The sequence below is a fragment of the Numenius arquata genome, chromosome Z (assembly GCF_964106895.1).
Source record: "Numenius arquata chromosome Z, bNumArq3.hap1.1, whole genome shotgun sequence".
In the NCBI taxonomy this organism is placed as follows: domain Eukaryota; kingdom Metazoa; phylum Chordata; class Aves; order Charadriiformes; family Scolopacidae; genus Numenius; species Numenius arquata.
Window position 1 is genome coordinate 37679401 of NC_133616.1, and position 26352 is coordinate 37705752.

The 26352-nt window shown below is 38.7% G+C and overlaps 1 protein-coding gene across 1 annotated transcript in view; it reads right to left on the minus strand.

Moving 5' to 3' along the window:
* Positions 1–7260: 7260 nt before the first annotated feature.
* The window catches only part of MLLT3 (MLLT3 super elongation complex subunit), a 140367-nt gene continuing 121275 nt past the window's right edge, over positions 7261–26352 (minus strand). The window contains exons 8-12 of the mRNA XM_074166156.1: positions 21876–22008; positions 20212–20311; positions 17047–17118; positions 15755–15826; positions 7261–8548 (exon numbers count right to left, since the gene is read on the minus strand). Coding sequence (XP_074022257.1) covers positions 8417–8548; positions 15755–15826; positions 17047–17118; positions 20212–20311; positions 21876–22008 — 509 coding nt within the window. The 3' untranslated portion in view covers positions 7261–8416. The remainder of the gene's footprint in view (positions 8549–15754; positions 15827–17046; positions 17119–20211; positions 20312–21875; positions 22009–26352) is intronic.

Consider the following 26352-nt stretch of genomic DNA (forward strand, 5'->3'; position numbering starts at 1 on the left):
AAGAAAATATACATAGACATCCCCCTCCCCTCCCGTCCTTCACAGATAATACAGAACTAGTGACACTGGAGAAGGCTGAGGTATTCAACATTTTTTTTGCCTCAGTTTTCAATGATAATCTCCCTTCCCACATCTCTCAGGCCTCTGAACCTCAAGACAGGGACTGGGGCAACAAAGTCCCTCCCATCCCAAGTGAAGATCTGGTTCAAGACCAACTGAGGAAATGGAATATACATGATTCCATGGGACCCAAAGAGATGTATCCCAGGTTCCTGAGTGAATTTGACTGACGTAGTTGCTAAGCCACAGCCACTCTCCACCGTACTTGAAATGTCATAGCAGTTAGGTGAAGCCCTCAGTGACTGGAAAAAGGGAAACATTTCACCCATTTTTAAAAAGGGTAAAAAGAAGATCATGGGAACCAATGACCAAACAGCCTCACCTCTGTGCCTGATAAGATCACGGAAGGGATCCTCCTGGAAGATATGTCAGTGCATATGGAAGACTGGGAGGTGATTAGAGACAGTCAACATGGCTTCACTAAGCGCAAATCATGCCTGACTAAGGTCATAGTCTTCTACAATGGAGTGACTGCATCAGTGGAGAAGGGAAGAGCTACGGACGTCATTTACCTAGACTTCTATAAGGTCTTTGATACAGTCTCCATAACATTCTTGCTGCTGAAATGGAAAGATCATAGTCAGTGGCCCAGTGTCCAAGTAGAAACCAGTAACAAATAGTGCACCTCAAGGGTCTGTACTGGGACTAATACTACTTAATATCTAGATAGATAGTGGGATTGAATGTACATTCAGCAAGTTTGCTAATGATACCCAGCTGAGTGGTGCAGTAGATTCACTTGAGGGAAGGGATGCCACCCAGAAGAACCTTGACAGGTTTCAGTAAGAACTTCATGAGGTTCAACAATGCTAAGTGCAGAATCCTGCACCTGGGTCAGAGCAATCCCCAACATCAATACAGACTAGGGGGTTAATTGATTGAGATCAGCCATGTGGAGTAGGACTTGGGGCTACTGGCAGACAAAAAACTGGACATGACCCAGCAATGTGTGTTCGCAGCCCAAAAAGCCAACCATATTCTGGACTACATATAAAAAAGCGCAGCCAGCAGGTCAATGGAGGTGATTCTGCCCCTCTGCTCTGCCCTTGTGAAACCCCACCTGGAGTACTGAATCCCCCTCTGGAGTCCTCAGCACATGGAAAGATATGGACATGTTAGCACAGGTCCAGATGAAGGCCAGAGGGCTGGAACACCTCTCCTGTGAAGAAAGGCTGAGAGAGCTGGGGTTGTTTATCCTGGAGAAGACAATGCTCCAATGGAGACCTTATTGTGGCCTTTCAACAGATAAAAGGGGTTTATATGAAAGAGAGAGTAAATAGCAGGACGTATAAGTCACAGGACAAGGAGCAATGGTTTTAAATTGAAACAGCGTAGATTTAGATTGGACATAAGGAAGAAAATTTTTTTTACAATGAGGATGGTGAGATACTTGCTCAGAGAAGCTGTGGATCCCCCATTCCTGGAAGTGTTCAAGATCAGATTGGATGATCTAGTGAAAGCTGACCCGGCCTGTGGCAGGGGGTTTGGACTAGATAATCTTTTTAGAGGCCTATTCCAACCCCAAAACGTTCTGTGATTCTGTGATACAGGATATGCATTAATAATTATATAAAATAAACATTATCATTAGTATAAAATCTACAGCCAACCAAGTGCATTTGTACTGTAAGGCAGTGTATCTAAATTGTTGAAAAGGCTCCTTTAAAATGATTTCCATTTACTGTTAATAGAGGGAGATCTGTACCAGCTTTGGTGAAAAACTCTTTATCCAGGAAAAAAAAAGCCTGTTCTTAAAGGAACAGTGACGTAAGTTTTATAAGAGTGTGCCTCTCTTACTCAAAGCAACATTTAGTTTACTTGGCCACTCAGTGCATGAGAAAGGCCCAATACCAAGAGATTCCCAAAGAGTTTGACAAAAGCCCCTTGCACGGAGAAACCACGGGGTTGGACCACATGACCTCTCAAGGTCCCTTTCAACCTCAACAATTTTGTAAAACAGACTCAATCTTGCTTTCCCCGCTTCAACTCCTTTTGAAGAAGAAACTATATAGCCAGTGTTGACTTGGGCCATGAAAAGTTCGGCAGTTGTCTAATCCATCTCATTGTCAAGGGAAGAGTTTGAGTCCTGATGTTTTATTAACTACTTTAACAATGTGAACCAGGAAGGAAGACAGACATTGAACAGATGGAGAGAGAGCAACTCTCTCTACAGATAAAAAAAATAAATAAATCTGTAACTGCAGAGTAAAGAATAAAGAAAATATCGAGCAACCAACATTGTGGCTAATCAAGAACATAATTCAACTTAAAGCGAGGCACTGCAAAATTCTGTTGCACAATTGCAATACAGTAGCAAGTCCCCACTCTAGCCACCTACTCCTAATATCTGTGATAATGCAAAGAGAAAGGGCTGTTGAGCACAGAAAAATCCCAGCAGACACTCATAATAATTCATTTTTACACAGGTGGCAGGCAGATGTCCACGGGAGCTTAGACAAGAGACAGTCAAAAAATAATTGAGTACTTAAATCACTTCACTTGCTACGCAGGTTGAGACAAACTTATTCACACATTTCTATAATAATTATAAAAAAAACATTTCTAGGCTGCGCTGCTTGCAGTTGTCCAACAGACCATCAAGCGCTCCATCATCTTAGAGGTGTACACTTTCACAGAAGCTTCATCTTAATTCATCCTCTTACTATACACTGTGCTAACAAAAAGTCACACTAATGAAAGCAGTATTAACTGTTTCTCACGTGTACAAGAATTTTTGGAGGAAAACATTTCAAATTCTTATAGCTGTTGGACAGAACTAGAAAACAAAAATAATAATAAAAGAGAAATTACTAGTATGTTCCACTTATATCTTCTTATGTCGTGCCCAAAGGAAATAAAACCACCTCATTTAAGGAAATAAAACCTTAAAATAACCTCACCCCAAGCCTAACCAGGTCCTTAGCAAGCATAAAACTTTGGAGTCAGGACTAACACAGTTGCAAAAAATAATTCAGATATTTAGATGAATAGGCAAAGTGAAAGCTTAGCTGCTCATGAAACTGAAAGAAAACTGCTTTATCTTGGATAGCCTGGGTGGTGCTGGCTCAGCCTATCCTGAATGTCTCCTCTCCACTGCTCAAAAACTAAGCCCTCCTGCGGCATTTTGTACTGTTTTCTAGACCACCCACTCAGACGCGGATCCACAAACCACATGTGTAGCAACGTCTGCCCTGCATGGAAAGCAGTATCAGCATTACGACCTTATTACTTGCGCAGCCAGACTTTTAATACAACTTTTCATTTACCTTTTCAATACCTTTGATTTTTTAATGGTTTGTGTGTAGTTTCTCTACTGGCAATTAGATGCTTAAGGATTTGAAAGGGGAATACAAGTGTTGGGGAAAAAAACACCTTTATCAGAGTGAAAATACTTCTAGTGGTTTCTTTCTCCGCTTCTTCAGAGATAGGCTTCATTTCTAGGTCTCACTAAAAAGATGTAACTGACAGCTTCACAAACCTACTATTTCCTAAACAGAAGACAGACCCTGAATTCGGTCTCTCTGTGAACAATGATATAAGGTAACCATTTATTCCTGTGATGAGAATGGTAAAGTTTACTAATGAAAATTCCAGCTTTATAGCATCAGTTCTCTGAAGGACCATAGAAAAACGCATGATCCATTTGATGTAACATTCAGGAAAGGGTTCCTTCCAGTCACAATTATACTGAATGATAATGAAGAAAATACATCTTCTGCTGTATTCACAGACCTACATTTGACTTTGCTTAAATTTCTAAACCTGAAGAATCAAAAATCTAAGATTATCACTTTGCAGTAAAATCTATCTGGCTGAGGTAAAGCAGAATATAAATAGGCTGTAATGTTCAAACAAATGCTAAGCAGACATTAGCATCTCAAACCATAAGACAAGCTTAGATTTTTGTATGATGTTGCGATACTTCTCTCTCACCAAGTCAGCAACAACACAATTATTACAGCAGTGCACTAGAGAAGCTGCCACTCTGCAAGCTTGTCACTCTATCTTACAGCAGACAGCACGGCTCACCAGCAAACTGTGTTGTCTATGCTAATATAAGAAACCACATCTAGCAACTAAGAGATGTCTTCTTTACTCCTTTTTTTTTTTCTTTTTTTTTTTTTTTTTTCCAGTTTGCCTTCTCCCCACCCCCCCCACCCCAAAGTGTATTGTTCTCACTGTGGTAATACTTCTCTTTCCTGCCTAGCCACAGTGGCATTTCTTGCTGCTCAAGTAAATGCAAGGCCCTTATAGGATTGTTAATTTATCTGCTCACTCAAACACAGAGCCAGCCTTGAAATGTTATTGGTTTAGTTGTGTTAATGCACTGATTAACTCCCAAGCACACACAAAAGCACTGCAGATATATGAGGTTTAGTCCCCATCATCTGCTCGTAAGCCTCTTATGCCCAACAGTAAGGCTTCTTCATACAGTATACAGAATAACTTCCTGGTGTACACTACATTCTTCTGTATACTGCTTCACAATTAAGAAAACTATTGCGGATTATAAAAACATATGCCTTGCATTTGTTAAACTCGGGAATATGTTTGGCACTGCTTATTTTTGCAGTTCCTGCTAGCTCCTGCTATGGCTGAGAGCCTGACAAAATTTTCATCCTAAGTCTCAATTTCAGTGCATTGCACTACAGCCAACTGTGCAAATCAATGGGCCCATGAGCAAACACAAGAATAACAAGTCCCTCTATAGACTGAAACAAGAGTGTGCCCTGAAATCAATGGGTCATTCAAGAGACCCCAAAACGCTAGGACAGCTTCTAAGAAAACAAGATGATACTTACCCCAAGTAAGGACCAAGGACCCAAACCAGATTGTGAACAAACTTTATTTCACTGTGAGAATGGGAAAGAAGGAGAATGAGTCAGGCAAAACCCAGCAACTTTTGATTTCCTTCCCTCAGACTAAAAGAAACTAATAGAAATATACTGGGGCTCTCCAAATGCACTGTACTGTGTGTACTCTGCTTCTGAAAGACTAGACTTAACCTAAAACCACCCAACCAACGAAAACAAGAGAGAGAAAAATGATGAACCATTTCTTATGATCCAAAGGCTGAAGACTAAGCATGGGCTTTGTTTTACCTTGGAAGACTTTCCTTACTTCAGTGTATCCCCCTTCCTCCTTTGTTGCTCTTTCTTTAGTGTGGACTAAGATAGCCTTCAAATCTAGATACTGAAATTTTTTTGTAAAACCTCTCAGTGGATTAAAACTTCTAAAAAGATACTAAAACTTGTCTACCCAACTGGACATCAACTTTCTGAAGTGAAAAGTTAGTGGCAAGACAAAAACTGTCCTTACTATTAGATACAACTACTGTTCTAGTAACAGTGATTCAATTAAGCTGAAAATTATTTTTAGATATTGCAACTTATTACTAACCTCTGTCTGGTCACTTCAATGAATTAATTCAAATTCTCACATATAACTTTGTTTTGAACAGCCTGATGTTAAGTAAAACTCCAAAACATGTATTGCCAAAACACTTTAACCCATCCCAAAGATCAATGCTTATATAAGTTAAAGACTTGGAAGGGTATCTTTTTTTTTTTTCTTTAAGATAACTATGAATGTCTGAAATTAATTGAACAAGAATTTATTTTGTTTCTGCATACAAAATTAGACAAAAAAGCTATTTTTTTAAAAATTTAGATCAACACTTAGTAATTCTTATTCTATGAGAATTTTGTGGAAAACGTTAACATGCACACACTCAACTGCAGTTTATCTTCTTCCCTCTCCCACCAAATTAGAAACTTTAAGAGTATAAGGATGATCCACAATTTGCATGAAATTCAGCAGCAACTTGATACTGGAATTGCTGTCATCTCTCTTTTATGCCTATTCTCCTATTTGCTGTTTAACCCCTGTTCTCAGTGTACAATAAAGCTTATCTAGTATTTCACGGGTAAAATGATTCATTTCACCCTTTCTAACAAAACAGTGCAATATTCATACTAAAAGTATCATAGGATTCTTCCCCTCCTGGAACTCAATGAGTTTTTACCACAAAATTTAGTTAGAAGTATCAAAATGGACAAAATTCCATATGTATCTGGTACAACTAAAAGACAGGAAGTTGAACACACAATAGTAGACCAAACGTTTTTAAGGTTGCTTTTAGATTTCCAAACATTTTCATATAAAATAATCAATAAAAATTGACTTTTATCCCCTTCACATGCACCCATCCCCACTATCACCTGCCTTAAGTCAACAGTAACTTCAAAATTACACTCCACTCCCTGCTCCCTCCCCAATTGCACATTAAGACACGGACTTAAAAGAACAACGTAACGCTTCAAGTATGCTTCATGCCAATCGTCAATAAGAGTCATAACATTACTGAAAAAGTACACTTGTTCTTGGGAAGCCTAAGAAGGACTTCCTGCAGAGTGTGGTCAAACGACATTTTAAATAAGAAAAAAGCCCCCCAACCCAATCTGTATCCCGCCCTTGCAAAAAGAATAAAGTGTAAAATTTTCTTTGGACTTAAAGAAACAGTATTAAGATTTACCATCTGAATAAGAAATAACCCCAATAGGAATTTAGTTTTACAGTGCTGCACAAACTGTGCGCATGAAACAGTAAGTCATACAGATAGTACTGTTCAGCTCTACACATACAGACTACATGTGGCATATAAGCATACACATGACATACTGGCCTGTCCAGAAACAAGATACATTTTTAAGGCTGGTAAACCTGAATAAACCTTTGCATCCAGAAGTATTTTTTAAATTATTTTCTTTTTTCATTGGGGGATTTTAACTTCTAATGGAAGGGTGATGATTTCATCAAGAAACCATCAGCAATATGAAAGCACAGAGCACTGATGTGAAACTGAGTACACATCCTCTCATTTGATCATGCATCAACAGGGATTTTAAGGAATAATGGCATGAAAGAATACTCATTTTTATGGCCAAGAAATCCTTCTGGAAACACAAGGTGGTTATTGAATAGATACCAAAATCTAGAAAGTGTAGAAAGCATATATGCATGTGTGTGTATATATATACACACATACACAGGTGTGTGCATATGTGTATATACACACATATATACCATATACGTATTTATTCCAACATGTAACTGTATAAAACTAGATTTACTTCTTTTCAAATAAAGGGTTTTAATTTAACAGTTGTAAAAAACAAACAAACAAACAAACAAACAAACAACAAAACCAGAAACAAATCCCCAAAATACACTAAGCAGACCATATACTATATGAACAAACAAAAATGTTATGCAAATAGTTTTCTGGTAAAAGTGAGTCACACCCTGGCAGCAGAAGTTGAAAGTTGTAGTAATAAATAGCTCCAAATTAAGACTTTTCTACAACGTTTCTTTAGAAGACAGGACCAGAATTTCCTCTTTTATGATGATCCTGCAGAACACCTTAACTCATATATATTTAATTTTATAACATTAAAACAGACACAAGAATGTAGACTGCAAAAAATGCTGGATCCAGGACAGTATACATAACATTTTTTGTTAAAAGTCCTACTGGTTTATTCACTAAGGCTAGACAGCAAGTCATACGATCTTATGTGGTGCATTTTCTACCAAGAAAATGGTCAAGATCAATAAACGGACAGAGCCAAGGACCTGTGGTCCAACCTGCTGTGGTCCAACCCACCATAGCAGATGGGTAAAAAAATATAGGACCACTCTTTGATCCCCAACTTTGTATCTTGTTTCCTGGAACTGTGGAAGTGTTAAAACACTGTAGTGTTTTAAGTGACTAGAGAAAGATAGCAAGAAGTGGTATTTTAGGATGAATAATGTTATTAGGCTTGTGATAGTACTGCATCAAAAGAGCACAGATGGGATCCCACTACTTGCAACATCTAGTAGTGTCGTTCAATGATTCATTGACTTTAGAGTACATGTATGCAATAATAAATAGATCAGTTATGTAATAAGGCAGTGTGCTGAACATGCATTCATCTTGTGGACTGGAACACCACAGAGAGAGATACATGATACCATACACATTCATTAAGACCAAGGTTTTTTGTTTGTTTTTTGTGTGTTGGTTTTTCAAGGCTATCCAGGCAAACTTCCAGAGCACTTTCTTCTTGAGAAGAGTGGTCCTCTGAGTCTTATCGCTTTTCCTCTCCCTTATCAAGAGATGATGACTGGCTTTAAAGAAAAATAAAGCAGAAGAGGGTTGTGTTGTCCCCTCCCCGCCCCCCACCATGTCGGTTGAATCATTCTGAATGTCTCATTTAAAGAACGGTTTTTGATGCAGCCAGATGCTGAATCCTCAGGAGGTTCCAGATGTTTCCAGATAACTCTGTAGTTTACGGACCGTGGTTTTGTCCAGTGAGCAAAGATCAAAGTCAAAGGTTGTATTTGTGATGTGAAAGTGTCCAGTTTCTTCTATAAGATTTACTATCTGAAAGGAAAGAAAAGATGCAGTTGAAAGTTTCAGCAGTTTTACATGCCCACTGAATGTATTAACATGCCACTAAGTATGTTATGTGTTATGAAAGGCATAAAACAAGCCCAATTGCCCCAGTGCTTGCAGGTTCAACAGTCATCCTTGTCGCTCCTTTTCTGACACTCCCTTTCTCCCTTTCTGGAAACTACGGTCCAGACTACAGTACCTCAGGTTTTCTTTAGATCATCATCAACTATAGTGGCTTTGATCATCATCAACCATTAACCATCTGCCATTCCAGCAAACATTACTATTGAACCACTGAGAATATATTATTCATATGTTAGAAGAAAATCTGCATATTTTCTAATTCAGTCTTTAAAAAAACCCAACAAAGCCCTAAGAGCAACCCCCTCACCCCATTCAAGCCCAAACAATTAAAAAACCCAGGGAGATCTCCGGCTGGAATATTACTGCGTGCATAGCTGCTAAGCAGGTTACTTAACAAAAAAATTGGCATAAGTCTTTCTGCAAGCAAGGGAAATAAATACATCCTTATAGAATCTAGTCCATATCAAACAAAAAATATATTCAAGAGCTCTCACATCAACTGTTAGTCACATACTAGCAGTTATTTCCTGAGTAAGAGACTTAAATCAAATTTTTTAAACCAAATCAATCATGAAAGACTCCTAACAGTGGCATAAGATCCCTTCTTCTGGTGACTATTTAATCTACAGTCACAGATTTCATTCAAACAGGAAACATAAGAGTTGTTAGGACTTCCTGAGAAGAATAGGGACTAAAATGTCTCTCCTATGAGGAAAGGCTGAGAGAGCTGGGACTCTTCATCCTGGAGAAAAGCAGGCTCAGGGGGAATCTCATCAATCTGTACACTGGTGTGTAAAGAAGACAGAGCCAGGCTTATTCCAGTTGTGCCCGGTGACATGAAGTAATGGACAACACAGAATGGAAACACAGAAGGTTCCCTCTGAACATCAGCAAACGCTTTTTTCCTGTGAGGGTGACCAAGCACTGGCACAGGTTGCCCAGGGAGGTTGTGGGGTCTCCATTCCTGGAGATATGCAAAAGCCATCTGGACACAGTCCTGGGCAACTGGTACTACATGTCCCTGCTTGAGCATGGGGAGGGTCAGACCAGGTGACCCACAGATCCCTTCCAACCACAATCATTCTATTCATTCTTTGATTCTGTGAAATCAACAGTACGTGTCTAACTTGTGCCTTTCTGCAGTTTTGACATTTTTAGTCTCTGAATTGTAGCCTGTGTTTTTAAAGAGCGGTCATACTCAACACTGAATTGCTGTAACAATTCATTCCAGACATATTAAGTTCTAGGATGTGCACCTACCTAAAAAACCCATTCAGCATCTTGGAAAGCCAAAGTGCTATTTGTCAGACAGGGCTAACGCAGTGCCAACACACCATGGCTATGCATCTCCTGTGCACTGTTTCACTCCAAGAGACAGACATCCCAAGGGAGCACAGCGAAAGGCACCTCATCCTGAAGCAGGACACTACCGAAGGGTAGTGTCATGGACTGACAGAACATCGCTCTCCTGCTCAGTGCTTCTGCAGCACTCAGGCTAGGCTCAATGTCCCGTTTGCACCTTTCAGTTTGGAACTTATTTTGTCCTAGGGCTTCCACATACACCTCCATTGAAACGCCACTGCTATATATTCCTTGCTAGTTTGAGCTTTATTACTCTGACTGTAATTCCTTTTCCACAGCCAGAGGAGATACAGAAGTATGCACATGTAGATTACAAAGTGTACCCTAAAATGACAAATCTGGTAGGAATACACCAACTTGAAAAACTACAATGAATTTAAACGATATCTTTTGCAATTTTCTGCTCCCCATTTCATTAAATAAGCAGGTGTTTTTTCTCCTTAGACCATTGAAAAAAAGACTATGTTGATGATAAATGAAATAACTTCATGTGTATTGTCAGGCATGGAATGACACAGCCCAAAGTGGACTAGGCAGAATGGAAACAAGACAAAATAATAAGAGGGAAATGTCTGTTACAGTAAAAATCTCCCTTTTCCCAGTTGGAAAAAAATAAAAGTAAAACCTGTTTAATTTGGTTTGCAGCTGTCGAAAATTTTGAAAGTACTTATGAACAATCCTGCTCTTATTAACACTTCATTTAAATCTGTGCCTCTTGGCTTTAATTTTTTTTCTATGGGGGAAGTTTTAATCTAAAATTGTGAACTTATTTGTCCGCTTGTTGGTTCACAGATTCTTGTAACACTTTTCCATCACCTACTGTTCTGCAATTAATACCAGAGGGGGAAAAAAAAAAATAAAATCAAATGGGACAAAACTGATTGTTACCAGAACAAAACTTTGATATGTGTTATTTGTCATTCTCATTTTTAGCACTCTCTTGAGCATCATCTAAAAGAGAAGCTAAGAAGTCAACCCAGCCTCCTTTTGTAAAGTTAGGAATCTATCTCAGGCTTGGTCTCCAGATATCCATGTGTGTGATAAATAAATGGCTGCACAAGTAGTTTACAGAAGCCGAGGCCAGGAAGATGTAGCTACACTGAACAGTTGTACCGCTTCCTTATGTTACAGTTGAAGAACACCACCCCTCATAACCCCCACAGCAATATATGTGATTTTAGAAACAAAGATTACATAAAAGTGTTACCACATTTTTAAAAAGCACTGTGTATTTTTAAAAATTGATAAGCACTTTTATTGATCAGGTTCTGTGTTGGGCTTTTAAGCACTAGGCCAAGGGAAGTATAAACATTTTTAACATATCCATCATCCACCCCTCAAGAAATATAGCCGCTATGTCAGGGCACCTGGTAAACCAAACTGAAATGAACCCCAAAAGTTTTAATGGATGTACAAAAATGTATCAAGATAACAGCTCAATGAAAAACACCTGCCTGTGTGCGAGGCAACGAGGAACTAGTGACTTACAGTATTAGCATACGCATACTTACGCTATTCAGAAATACTTGAAAAGGAATAAAAGGTTGAGATTAGTTGCCAGGAAGTCTGGCAGTTATAATACTAAAAACACAACATTAAAATGTTTTATTCAGAGAGCTCAGGCTGCAAAGAACAAAAATATTCCATTTGTTCCTGCTGTAGTAAGCTTTGTTTTTCTGCTGTAATGTACATCTCTGTTTACATAATGTCCCTCCAGCTCAGTTTCATCATTATCCATCACAGTACAACTATTTCTCTGCCTTTAAACAAGCAAATGAGTATGTGTGTTTAAGGAAGCCAAAGTGCAACTAATGACATAGTCATTTTTCAATTTATGGAGGGTTTTAGGCCATTTGATAGTTTCCAGAACTGTGAGCTGCCCCTTGCAGAAAATTCTTGGAAGATAGCTGCCATCTGAAGTTAAGCACCTCGTGGACAAGAGCAATGTAATTTTCAGCAGTGCTGCATACTCTCAATTTCTTCCTTATGCCTGCACTGTCTAGTGCACTGGCTTTAAGGAGATTTCTCACCAGCTGAAGATATGACTTCTGATGCCTCAAAATGAGAGGCAAAGTCTTTGCAGAAATCTTGTTGCCTTTCATGGGGTCATGTTAACATCACAAGCACTGAAAATGCAGAGTTAAGAACCCAGCTTTAGCCAGCCAAATTTGAATATACGGGACATGCAGCATTAACATTTGACTGCAGGTTCAGTTATCCCTACTATTTCACTGCAAATCACAGAGTTTAAAAAAAAAAGTCTCATCACTGTAAACGCTAAACCTTTTCTTTACAATGAAAGAGGTGGGAGAGAGATTTCTTTTTAAAATGTAATTTCAGACCAATTTGCGTCTAGCCATGGTCGAATATTCACATAAAAATTGCCCAGGTGATTCTCACAGGACTAATTTCTTCGTCAAATGTTCTTTCACACCTCCCTTCTCCCTCTTGGGCAATTCTTATCTAAGTATCATTTTACATCAGGATTACTTAGCTACACATCCAGGCATTTGCAGTTCAGTATCACATCTATCCCACCTCCTCTCTCTTTTTTGTGGATTTATTTCAGCTTCCTTTAGCAAAGGATCTCAAAGAGAAATGCCTCTCTTGGGAAAGAGCCACATTCTCAGACACATTTTTCTTATTTCCAACTCGGCAGCATTCCTGTTTGCTGTCATGGCTATGGACTTGGTAACAACTGAGATTGCAAACACCTGTCCTCTCCTTTTCACATCCCTCAGCCTAAGTTTCAAAAGCCAGTGCTTTTGAATGATCAGTGCTTCATTCTTTTCTTCCAAGTGCCTTCTCTAAAAATTCCCTAAAAGTCTGTGAGCAGTAGACTTCGAGATGTGCAAGAGATTATTACCTGCCCTGACATAAACTAAAGAGATGACAATCACCACTCAGCAACACAGAACCCACCACCATTCCACTTCAACACTGCCATCATCTTTAAAGTTCTTGCAGCTATTCACAGTTTTCTATTGTCCATTTTCACGCTCAAGCCCTCTTTTCATATAGTAACCACCACCCCTTTCCGCAGGTTTATTCCTTGCTCTCCTGACCCTTGTACTTCCTGTAGTCTCTATATACTTGGATTTCCTGGTCCAGGAGTGTCCCATTCATTCCTAAAAACTTCCTCAGCTCTGTACTCTTTTTATTCTGTGCTCACGGGAAGTATTTTATGTTAATTACATAGCTGCAAAACAGTAAGGACATTTAAGATGGGATGACAATTTATTTGTAATGCAGAGAAGCACTGATTCTCTGCAAGTTATCCATTCAAGAATGTGAACATATTATTGTGAACTGAGGAAATCAGGTGCAGAATATTAAGGGATTAAAGCCTTTAAAACTAAACTGCATTATTTGTTTTATAACAGTATAGACCATTTGCTAGTGCAGACTGGCTAGCAGACAACTGGTAAGTAACTTGGCTGTTCCATGGAATCCTCTGAGACCTCTGTAGCCAGTATTATACAGTTACCAGCTGCCAGAACAGAACTGCGCCACCATCCCAGCCTGCATCATCCAGCCATAAATCCAGCTTCCACTGGGGCTGTATCAACAGCCTGCACAAACTCCAAACCAAGGAAACAACTTTCAAGAACAGTCCCCTAGGAAGCAAGGCAACACCGATCCTACATCAACCTTTTATAATGTATCTAATTAAACACTACACTATGAGAATTCATGGACTACAGTATTAAAACAATACTCTTCAAGCAAGTTGTGAGGCAAAGGTCAACGAATTATTGTTTTCTCTTGACTGATAAATACACTCAGGTGAAAAGAAAATGTCTGTCTTTAGTATAAAATGCACAAGAATATACTGTTCTTTTTCATTTACTCAGAATAAGATACTCAATTTCCATCTCAGTTATGTCTCTTTTCACACAGTTTTTCCTTTTATTAGTAACTTCTCCTGAAGCAGATTATAACAGTACTCTGATATCAGACTGAAGAAGCTTAAGTGGACGACCCCATTGTTTTTCTAACAAAGCTAAGTATCTACTCCTCACCAAATACACTTAAATGCTACTAGATGAGAAAGAGGATTATGGATTCAATTTGAACCATCTTATTTGCTTGGAAAATATTTCTTACAATGACAGGAGGATTCTCATTGGAAGGAGTTTTGCTAGTCCCAGCTCCTGCCCAGAGCAGGCTCAGCTGTGGGGTCAGATCAGACTGTTTCAAGCTTATCCAGTCAGGATTTTAAAAGCTCCAAGGATGGACACAGCACAGTCTCTCCAGGACTCTGTTCCATTGCTAGACCACCCTCATGGGAAAAAATATTTTTCATCTTTGCTCTGCAGAAAAGGCTTTCAAGAGGTTGGGTTGTTTTTTTCTCAAAATTTCACATGAAGCCACCTAAGCCCTACACTCTGCGGGCTGTCGATAGAGCCCCAGTGAAAGCTGGATTGATGGGCGGACTGTGCAGGCTGGGACAGTGGTACAGTTCTGTACCGATAGCTGGTAACTGCGTAATACTGGCTACAGAGGTCTACCAGAAGTGAAACCATTCAAAAGCTTTGCCTTGGACAACTGGGAAATTAAGTGCTCAGGAGGCAAAGCCAGGGGACAAACTTACAGTACAGCAGCTTTTTCAGATTCACTTTTTATGTGAGCTCTCTAAGAATAAATGAGTAACAAAGTGGAAAGCACATTGCAATTCCTACCTTTTAGCCTCCTGCACAGTAATTTCCAAGTGTAGACAAAAAATTGCCTCTGCCACAAACCTGAAAGTGTGCTTTGATCCACTTTATAGACAAAAGGGAACTTGGGAAACAACAGTACATTAAATAGGAAGTATAATTAATACGCATCATTGTGTATTGTAACTTTAACTAAGAATATCCTTAATGAAGGTCTTCCTTTTGACGGATCTCTCAATTGTTTTCTTTTCTTTACTCACAATATTGAACCTGAACTAATAAACAGATTAATGCTGGGGCGTACAAAATATTTTTAACACACTTATCCAAGTGTTGAGAAACTTGATGAGTGATTGCAATCATTTGGAAGTGTTAAAAATTTCCCTCTTCACAACATGTCCACAACTGGCATGTAATTGCGCTAAACATAATAAAACCATCTGTGCTACAATTACATCTGTTTTGTTAACAGCACTTCACAATTTGTAATCCAATAGTACCTGACAATAAACACCCAAACCAAAGAATGCTATTCTTTGTTCTTACTATTACATAACCTTTCAATAAATTTGGAGAATTCTTGGTTTGTGCATTTTCATATTTTACTCCTTCCATGACTTCAGAAGACTCAGTGAATAGATTGTGGTTTTGCCCAAAGTGAGCTTTGCTTTTAATTCCATGTTTTCAGTTTGCCATTGAAAACACCTTTAATTGTTTCTGAGAAAACGTTAGTCATTTTCAGGAAAAAGCAACAAGATTTGAATCGAGTCACAGTGCAGAGCTGTATCCATTCTCCCATCCTGTTTTCATAATTATCGATATAGTATTTTGAGAAACATAACAATGAACTGGTGAGAATTTTAGCTCATATAGATAGGCATTTTTTAAAAAATTGTCATTTAGCGTAACAACACAATTTAAAGTATGTGGAAATATTCCCTAAGCTGCACTGGTAATGGGCTATAAATGAATTATACAGGCTTGAAGGCTATTAAACCTAATTACAGAGTTTTAGATGAAGGGAAAAAAATAGATGTGACTTTACGATTTCAATGAGCACACTGTGATATTGCATGAGAGTGCTCCTCACCTGCTGCAGTACATGTCTCTCTCTCAATGTCATTAATCTTCTGTGGAGCTCTACTAGTTCATCGAGATATGCCTAGAAACAAATCCCCCCCCATAAACAGCTTGTTAATTAAATCATAGCTATGTATTTCAAAAACTTCAGATGTCTTCAAAAACAATGCAAATGGAAATTTTATTTTAAATCTTCTTCGAGCTAAATTTTCTGATTTAGTAGTTTGGTTTTCTCTGGTTTAATATAACCCAAATATAAGTTTTAATGGGTTTTCTTTGATTCTTCATGCCAATGGAAATCTTATTAGGCGGTCCTTTGTTGTAGAAGATAACCTCTATATCTCAACTGTGGCAAAAAGTGTCAAACAGAGTGAGGTTGCCAAAACAGCATCTTGAAAAACACCTCCCTCACGTAAGACTCAAAGGCTCACAATCAAATCCCTCTTTTTCTCTAAAGCTACATAATTCATTTTCTGTGTAACAAAGAGATAAAGGCAGAAAGATCAAGCAAGATTAATCCAATGGTAAATTCCACTGTCCTCCTTCCTGGGATGTCAAACCTGTCCCAACTCTCCACCCAATTATCAACTTTCTCCTTCAGCCTGAGCCATCAGAAACCCTTTCTTCCTTTTAAGCAGAGAAACATACAGCACCCAGCTTAAGAAATGAAAAAGTGTATGGATCAGGCCACTGAAAATCTAGCAACTGAATCTTTGGTCTCCTGCCTCATGTTATCACAAGGTTGCCACTAATACCTGTAATATATGAACTTTCAGAGAAACTTGTCCACTCTGTGAAATTGTGTTATGCTCACACAAGGACTTAGAGCTCTTACCCATGGCCAGCTGGCATGATTTTAAATAAACGTGTCTTTCTCAGTGTTAAATGGTCACTGTTGCTTCATATCATTCTAGTTAACATGCTAAATCACCCTGCCACTTCCTAACGCATAGCTCTCAGAAAAGATTCTGGGAAATATATAAATTTTTTAAATTGATTAATTTACTGGCTAGGAACACAGCTATGAATTCACCTCTTCAAAAATTATCACTTCATCTGTGAAGTGCAATGCAAACTCATGGTGGAAAGTAGACAAAATAAATAATAGATTGCAGATTCCCAACTGCTGACATTTGGCAAATCACCACATGTATTGAAGAGAAGGGAAACACTTACAAAATAGGACAGAAGAAAAAATTACAGAAAAAAAAAAAAAAAAAAAGAGAAAGATCTGCACCTTAAGGAACCCAAAGCACAGATGGACATTCTGGACTAGTTTACTGTTACCTCATTGTTATTTACCTTATCACAATCCCCATTCTTTATTTGTTTATCAGATTTGTTTTGCTTTATTGGACTTTTCACTTCTAAAATCTGGAAAAGACAGAAAATCCTGTAAAAATTAAATGCATCATTGGATACAATTACATATGAGAAATTCTGCCATTGATTAATAACAAACAGAATATAACATCTGGAGAAAATGCGATCCAAACTCAAAGCTGAACTTTTCATTCATTAATCCATACAACCTACTCTTATTTTTCAGAAAATAAGCAGCTTACAGCAGAAAATGCTGAGTTGCTGGAATGAGGTGCCATTGGTATTATTAATCCTTAAGAGACTTTACTTAATGTCATTTAAAGCCTCCTCAACACTTTTTTGTATCTTTTGCATGCTGAGGTAAGAGGTCTGATTTTTGTAGATACAAAACGATGCTGAGGAACTCTCTGGTGCCTTTAAGATGTCACATGATCAATATATTTTTCCTATTCTTCCCCCTCCCCCATGTTGTCTCTTTTCTTCTAGTGTACAGAATTTGAAATATAATCTTTGAAATCACTGCATCAGTTGTAACTGAAAAAAAAAAAAAAAAAAGATACTCGACAGTAATTTCTCTTGCGCTTATATGGTACCCTTCCTTCAGTGCCATACAAAGCCATTTACTACCACATATACAAACCAAGAATGCTTCATCCAGTACTGAACCACAGTCAAGAAGAGCAGAATGTCAACAAGCAGCAGAACACCATGCTTAATATGACAATTTTAGGACTACAGTGAGGAATATTTGGGGGAAACTGAACTGTTGATTATTCTTCCGATTTTTTCACACACAACACACATTTTTTTCAAGCTAAAAGTAGAGTTTAAAAAAAAAAAATAAATCACCATGTCATTCCCAACCTGGAATATGATCAGTTCTTCTGAAAAACATCAAAGGAAAATAAATGATCACAGCTGATGGGAGATTTTGTTACACATTTCATTGTAAGAGAGACTAAAACCACTAGCATGATTATCTCCAAAACCACCCTGGACAGTCACAACACAGGACAAAACTCAGAAATAAATCAAGAAAGTAAGGCCTATAAAAATAAGTCTTCTAGACTAGCAAGATGCCTCACTGACAGCTTTCTGTAAGTCCCCTCTCATTTCTACTTCTCTTGGTATAAATGACTAAAATTGCATATATGTTCCTCAGTGTGATCAGCACCATAAGAATACAGCAGGCAGGCAGCTATTTCCCTTTATATAGAAAATGACTGCATATATGAGTTAACCTTACCTAAGAATTTATTTAGCCAAGAGTAATGCACGGCCAGAAAGCAAAACATACTTTTCTGAAGAAAAATCCCAGTTCTTTGATTCAACACCCCCTGGGGTTACTTCCACTGTGCAGACCAGTGGAAGAAAAACTCTTGTTTTGAAAAAAAGTGGACCTCTAGGCATGGATCCATGCCAACCTTTTAGATGCTTTCCTTGTTTTTAAAGTAAGAAAATTCTTGGTTTCAAATAGAACCTTAGAAAGGACATGGTATATTTGAAAAAGTTCCTTCCTTACAGTGTAGTTCCTTTCTCTTGATGTGTAGTTGAAATCTAGCATCTTAAGTGCTCTCGCTTAGATGAGACACAGCACTAATCACATCTGAGAAGCGTATAGAAATATTAACTGTCTTATCTCTTTAGTTGTAAGAATGGACTTAAGTCAACACAAGCCTGATTTCATCAGTCTAAAGCATCATACTGTCAAGCAGCACTACGCTACCAACCAGAGATTTCAAATGTGGTTACAGTCTATACAATTTGAATTCTTATAATGCTTCCCTAAATTTCTGATTTTCAGCTCAATTATAAAATTCAGCTCAATTATAAAAATGGAAGAAGGTGTGTGACATTCAATTTTAGCTGGCAGACTGCTATTGTTTGGAGTGTCTACAATTACATTGCGTCTGCGGAAGTCAAGTCTTCATTACAAGCCACAGATAGGTAGTTTTATTTTTCTTGTGTTTGTGTCTCCAGGAAATGCAATATTCCTTATCTTTATAGTTATCTTTATAGCTTTTTTCACAAAGGACTCTCTCTTAAAAACTTGTAACTTTTGTACAGATCAACTTTAAAAAGACTACGGAGTGTCTGGTGGATAATAAGAATGCTTTCTGGACGTGGAATCTCCTTCCTCTCTCTCTAAAAAACACTAATCCCTAGGGTTTTTTTCTCCACGGTGTTTCTGAACTTAACTGACATGAATAATGTTTGTTCTTGCACTATTGGTAAGCTTGTATTGGAAACTTTATCAGAAAAACAACAGCAAGAAAATAATTTCTGCCAGATAATTGAAGCAGTTAACCTAAGAGATATAGGAAAGACTCCTCCATAAAACTCACCATCTAAACCACAAACTTCTTTTAATACTGGCAGACACTATTCTAAACAATACCGTAAGCAGCCATTTATTGCCAGTCAGTGAATTTCATGACTGCCTTGTGTATGATCCAGCTGGCACTGACACTGGGAGCGAACTATGGCTCCCTAAAATAAGTGACAAGTTACAATTATTTTTAAAGAATATCATTTTTTATGTTTAATTTTTATATTTAGACAACTGTATTTTATTGGTGACTGGGGGTGAGGTAACCTTCCAAACTCTAATTTTCACTTGTCCCTGTGGTATTTTGTAGCTCTAGGTTACTTAATTTCTTTTCTCTGAAAACCAGAACTACTCTACTTTCCTACCTCAAAAGTATCAATAATGATAAGGAATAAGTAGTCTGACAGCGAAGTGAAAACTATTATGCCTCCTAGGGAAGTAAAAAATATTGCATCTGCTAAATACACTGGTGGAGGAGAGGGGACAAGATGAATGAATAAACTCCTGAGAATGAGCCTATTGATGCAAACTTTGTCTACTGCTAATACAAACCTAGACCTGGATCAGTTGTAGGACTGATGCTGTAAAGCCAGTTTGCATTGTTTACCTTATGAAGCTAATTCATACAGAAAGGACACATTTATTAAAATAATGATGAAAACAATACTTTGGTCTATGGTATCGGCTACACCAAATACTTCTCCTTCTGAAAAAACCCAAATCTTATGTCAGCTTACAGACTAAGTAACTGCACTGAAGTAACGAGAATATTATTATCAGCTTCCCAGGACTGCATTTACAAATCCTGACTTTACCTGGTTGTTGTTAGTTTTCAGTAAAGGTGGTGTTGGTTCATGATGTAGTGGTGAGGAAGCTGAACTGCTGTCACTGTCACTGCCATCACTCAGGCTAACCCTACGGAAAAACAGTCAAGAGATTACACCTCCAGACAAAGGGCTGTTAACAGTGGTGAACCGAGCTTGCACTTTGTGGTAGGACACTAAGAATGACCCCTCGCTAAGCAAGCCATCATTAATCAAGGCCACATGGAAGAGAGGCATCCAAGCAGAGCCACACTATGGAAAAACCTCTGCGTAGCATGGACGAGGTTGTCTGCCTCTGCTGCACTTGGCTGAGATGGCATGTCCGGTTAACAGCAGCTAATGTTACAGAAACAGTGAAATATTTAGAACATTAAACTGCTGTTCCCAACGTTCCCGGAGCCAGTCCATATCTTGGTTCACAGCCACGTGGAAGGAGGAAAATGTTTTTCAGAGATACCTCTCTGCTCTTCCAAAAAGCTTTCTCAACAGCTATGCTTCCTGCTTGGACAAGTGTTTCACTGAAAAGTTCCTCGTTTCTCATCACAAATAACACTCTTTCCTGGCTAAAGTTTAAAACCTTAGTATCTCAGGAGAATGAAAAAGCTAAGCTCCTAGCCAGCCTCACCCTTCATCTACTTAGGAACAACAGGAAATATACATCTGTTGGCAGAAAAAAAAAAAAGTTATTTGGGATAAACAGAAGGTAGAAAAACATTAGCCTTAAGGTTTTGCTAAAAAACTGAAACAAAATCTCCTTAATCACTTAAGAGACAAGTTGAGCCTGAGACAATCTTTTATACAATATCACTGACATCATAAACAAATTATCAAACTGCTAGTCATCTTGGTCTTTTTTCTTCTTGATTCCAGTTGCTAAAGTGCAGCAGGGAAGCAGGTGATATTCATTAATGTTTTCCTATTACCTTCCCATTTAAGCAGTAGCTGACACTGGCACTGAGGTGCTGTGCGGTCACAGCAAAACCCTGTGGAACAGATAAAGAACCCACTATAAAAAGGTTCTAGAGAGGCTGTTTCAGGTTTTCCATAACCTTCAACAATATTCAGATGGAGTTTTGGGCTGCCTGAAGAACAGATGATTTTTGGACTGCCATCTTGGGTTGCAGCTAGGATGCAGAGGCATTTTTTAAATAGTAATTTCTGTGACAGATGCTTGCTTTATCTTCTGTCTGCACTTTTACACATTACCTACTGCATGTAGTGCAGAAATTGCTTGAAATTCAAATTTCATTGACTCTGATCCAATTTAACAACCTAATCTAAAACTGGTAAGAGGAGAGATCTTGAAAATGAGACACTATGTACTGAATAGCTCATCTGGCAATTGAAGGACTTAATTTTATCTGATTTATGCCAGAGAGCAATTATGACTACTCCCCTGAAGTCACAATGGCACGAAATCAAGGAAAGTCAAATAAACAAGAATCATCATAACCATATGGATTAGTACAGAAATAGTTTGTATTGTGAATGGCTAATTCTGTTAGTTTTTAGAAGAGGCACTTTTACATGCATATGCTTTAAAAAGTCTGAATTCTCTGCCCATTTGCTACTCAGTGCTCTTTGAGAACCTCACCCCATTACTAACATGCTCAACATCTTGGCCACTAAGGTACTTGCAATCACAAGACACGCACCTGCGACTCCTGCTTCCTCCTCGTGTATTTACAGGTCGTTCCAACTCAGAATCATTGTCATTCTCATCTGCTTCATCTGATTCATCTTCATTATCATCTGAATGCAGATCTTTCATTATAGACCTTAATGGACCTGAAACAATAGAGCAAATAAAACACACACATGAAGTTCACTTTGCGGTGTTCCAGGCAATTCACCCAGTTTTGTAGATGATAGAAAACTACCCTCCCCACACAGTGTTGGGAGGGGATAGTCTTAAACATTAAACAAATGAAGTAATGCACTGGGGGCTTATGCTGGAGGGACCTATGCATGAATCATTTACTCACACGAGCAACTCAGTCAGCTTCAATAGACTTACTCATGACAGTGAAGTGACTCATATGGTCAAGTGTTTGCAAGATAGGCCCCCTGGACCATAGCTGAAGTAAGTAAAACACTGCCATGACAGGAGAAATTGACTATTACTGTATTATTATTAGAAGTAATATTCTTTTGCATTGCTGGGCTTTAGCATTTTTTTCGCTTTCTCAAAGGGTATTATATGCGAGTAAAGACCTACAGGGAGATACTGATGAGTAATGGCACATTTGTTACGTTAATCCATGTATTGAGAAGCAGATATGAACAAATCATTCTGACTAACTCCTACTGGCCAAGGCAGTCTTTGTCTTCCTGTTTTTTATGTATTTAGCTTTAGTTGTTCCCTTTATTTCAGGGTCAATTCCAGGTCAAGTAAGCACTTTGCCAATGTTCACATGTAAAAAGTGCATCAATCCCACGCAACACCGTGCTACCTCTTTTCCTGAATTAACAGAAGGTAAAAGCTTGACTTGCTCATAAAAGTGCATTAAATCCAGTTTGGGATTTTAGTTTGATTTTACTCAATTTATTTTGCTGTAAAAGCCAGCTACAGAAAGAGGAATATGTTTAACATATCTGGGAAATGTAAAACTACAGCTTCTTGAAGTAAGAATGGGCAAAAGCAGCTTAGAAGAGGGAAAGAAGCAACACTGATGCCACAGGGCATTTAACTCTGAAGTACAGCTCATCTTAGACACAAAGCAGCAAGAAAAATCAACAGTGATGGCTGCAGGAAGAGCAATTACTATTAGGATTCTGCAATTCCTTCAGCCCGGGAAACACAAAGTACTATCGAGAATGAAGTGAGCCTCAGAGTTCTTCAACTCTGCTTGCAACTCTCTATTTGCTGATAGAGGAAACAGAGTCAAGGAGTGTCATCCTTGGTCAGAAAAGAAAGTAAACGTCTGTCATGGTCATACTGCCAACAGGGAGGGTGTTCCCATCACGGGAGGAACAGCTTTGTGGATTATTCCAGACCTAGCAAGGCTCAGGTCTCAGGCATTTTGACTAGTTTTTTGTGACTGACTTCAAAGATGATTTTGGGAACGATTAACCACTAAGTTTGCACTAGAACTTTCACAAATCAGTGCAGTTTGGGCAGGTTCAGATCAAAGGTTTCTTTTCTCTGTTTTTACACCCTAAGGCTGGCTGGGAAGAAGCCCAGATGGTGCTGATGGGTAAATTGCTGGTGGACCAGGAGCTTGTACAGGCAACAAGGCAAGGGGAGCTATACTGAAGTGTTTCTTGAAACGATTGCTGATCTACAGAAGCAGCTGATCTGTGCTCCATTTTCTGTTCCTATTTGGGTCTCAGACAGACAACGCACAGCTACTTGCAAATGGTAACTTGTAGTCTGACTGAATATCATCTGACCCTTGAAGGAGGGAAAGGCCTCCTTCCCTGGCTTTTCATAGGAGCAGTAATAAACATATTCCTTTTTAAAGGGAGGAGAGAGGGCACTCCCAGCAGCATCAGTACAGGGATGAAGGAAGAATTTGACCTCTTTGATCTTTTGGAAAATGTTCTTATTAGCTGGCTTGATTGTTGAGGTGGGTGAATGAGAGACGTGGCATAGGGAGATAAATGAACTGAGGTAAAGGGTTAGAAAAGAGAATTAAATTACAAATATACAAAGAAGGAGTCCATATTTCAAAAGAGATAAAAAGGCAGAATGCAAGGGTATTTCTACAGGCTAGGCTTAGCCTAGAAAGGCTAGTTACCTTACACCTTACTGGGCAAAGACACTAACAACCACCATCAAAGTTCTACTGAAGACGGTCATCTTTGTCTGCACTGAGAGCAGATGAGTCTCACTCCACTCCATAGGCCAAAGTCAGCTTCTGAGAAAGCATTCATCTCCTCTCCACAATGTTCAGGGGGAAGAAAATGATAGAAAAGACTTGGTAAAGGACAGGTAGAGCAGAGGAAAAGGTTAGTGGGAGGAAAAGTAAAATAATCTACCAAACCTAATTTTGTAATGAAATTTAGTATGACATATGAATAGCTGATCTTGCATAAAACACCAGCACGAAACTCTACGACTCGAAAACTGTTAGCTATGCTTGCAAGTCACCCAAAACATCACTCCTTGATTTTATTTTTAAATTGAAGCAGAAAGAAAACCAGCACACAGTCCCCAGGATCCCTACAGAGTCTGCTCTCACAAGCTAAGCTAACTCATTATTCCTGCCTATGTCCTTTTTCCAAGTATAGCAGAGGGCCATTTTATCCCCTGATGCTCCCTTGCTGTGTTCTGGGACAACCAGACAGTCCTGTCTCAAGATGCCAACAGGCTCGTTCCTCTTTCCTGGAGAAAAAGGAACTTGGACTCCTGATACACGTCCATCACTGACAGCCAATGGTCACTGAACAAACTGTCATTCAGACAAGTTTTCACTTAATGTAGGGCCATGCCTGTGACTCTGAATAGGTATTCTGTACCCATCTAACTTTTTCAGTAGACTCCCCTTACAACCAGCAAAGCATTAATTTTTAGGTCTTTTGTCTCTAGCAGTGATAGTGATGTCACTGTTCAACTTCTGCTCCTTGCTAATTCTTAATTTAAAATTCCATGACAGCCTTTTTAAGGGTTTGGGAAGTTGTTATCTCCTAAAGGGTCAGAAGAGTTAAGGAGAAACTTAAAACTAGGAGCTGTTCAGGAGCAAGTGTTCTCCGTAGGGAAACAGAGAAATATCAGAGTTTGCCCCAAAGGCAGAAGAACCCTAGATTAGCCCACTGCTTATGCAAAAAGAGGCAAAAAAAAGTTCAAGCTGCCGTTTTCTTACTTTTGAGTGAGGACTGGAGTTTGACCACAACAAAGAGCAACAGCCCTCGCAAGCAACTTCTAGTTAGGAAAAAAAGCATGGGTTCTGACCAGAGCACAACATACAGGGTGAACATGCCACAGTATGCCTGGTCCTTCATCCCTTTGATATACAAATGCACAGACTGGGCAATGGATGCATTTAGTTAACTGGAACTCCCAGAAAGAAGCAGTAATCACTATTTACTGGGGCAATAAAGAGGAGATGCATATACTTTGCACTTCAGAGTTGCTCACATCAGAGGAAAAATCTCCCATCTATTCTTGAGAAGGTACAAAAAACTGAAAGACAGACTGGTATGTCTTATATACAACCCAGAAGAGACAGATGGATCCAGTCTGCTCAGAAGAAAATACAAAGTCAACAGGCTTTTGCCCAACATAACAGATCCAGAAATGGGTATCCAAATCTTTTGGCTTGTAATGGACAATTCACATCACTAAGGAGGTTTTATGGGAGCAAAAATGTGCTTTCAGCAAGAAGGGGTTCTGTTTAGCCTTAGGAAAAAATCAAATGCCTGAAGCCAGTCATCAACCACAGTTGACTTCAGTTCTTGGTTTCTTTCACCTAGAGTAATGCTGCCAGAACACACTAGAAAATCAGTACCAGTCACCTACAGAAAGGCAGTAAGACAGATAATACATCATGTACAGATCTATTTAAAAACAAGCTGTTTCCCTGAGGCACTAAAGTGCTTTCATAACCTTAAATCAAGCCCACTATTGAGGAATATAAATGGATAAGACAAATGAAATTTTCATTAGTGAAAAGTTGCCTTTTTAATGCTTCTTAAAAAACAAAGAAAAGATCCAAAAAACAAAACAAAAGCTGATTAAGAATGCATCAGTTTTACAATCTTATAAACCCAGGAAGAAATGCCAAGCAGGAATGAAGCAGATTAATAAATTGTGTAGAATGAATCTCAACTTATTTACAGAAAACCTGCCTTGGCAAGTTCTCTGGGAAGAAAAATGCATTTCTTTACTGAGTTCCAAGTAAACTGTAATTATTAGCCAGAAAACCAAAATGCAAACTTAAAGTCAACTTGAAGTCTAACCACCACCTTCCCCTGCCATGTAGCTAAAGTAAATACAGTATGCTGTTATAACTTCCCAATAGTATGGAAAGATCCCGGCCCTTTGAAAGGGCCCACATACTTGGGCCACATGTGGCTTCCCATGAGAAGCCACACCTTCCTGAGCAGGGCTTCAGATGAAGCCAGCCGCCATGGTACCTTATCCTGCAAAAGGACAACCTGAGAAACAGAAGCTGTTTTGAGTTTAGCAAC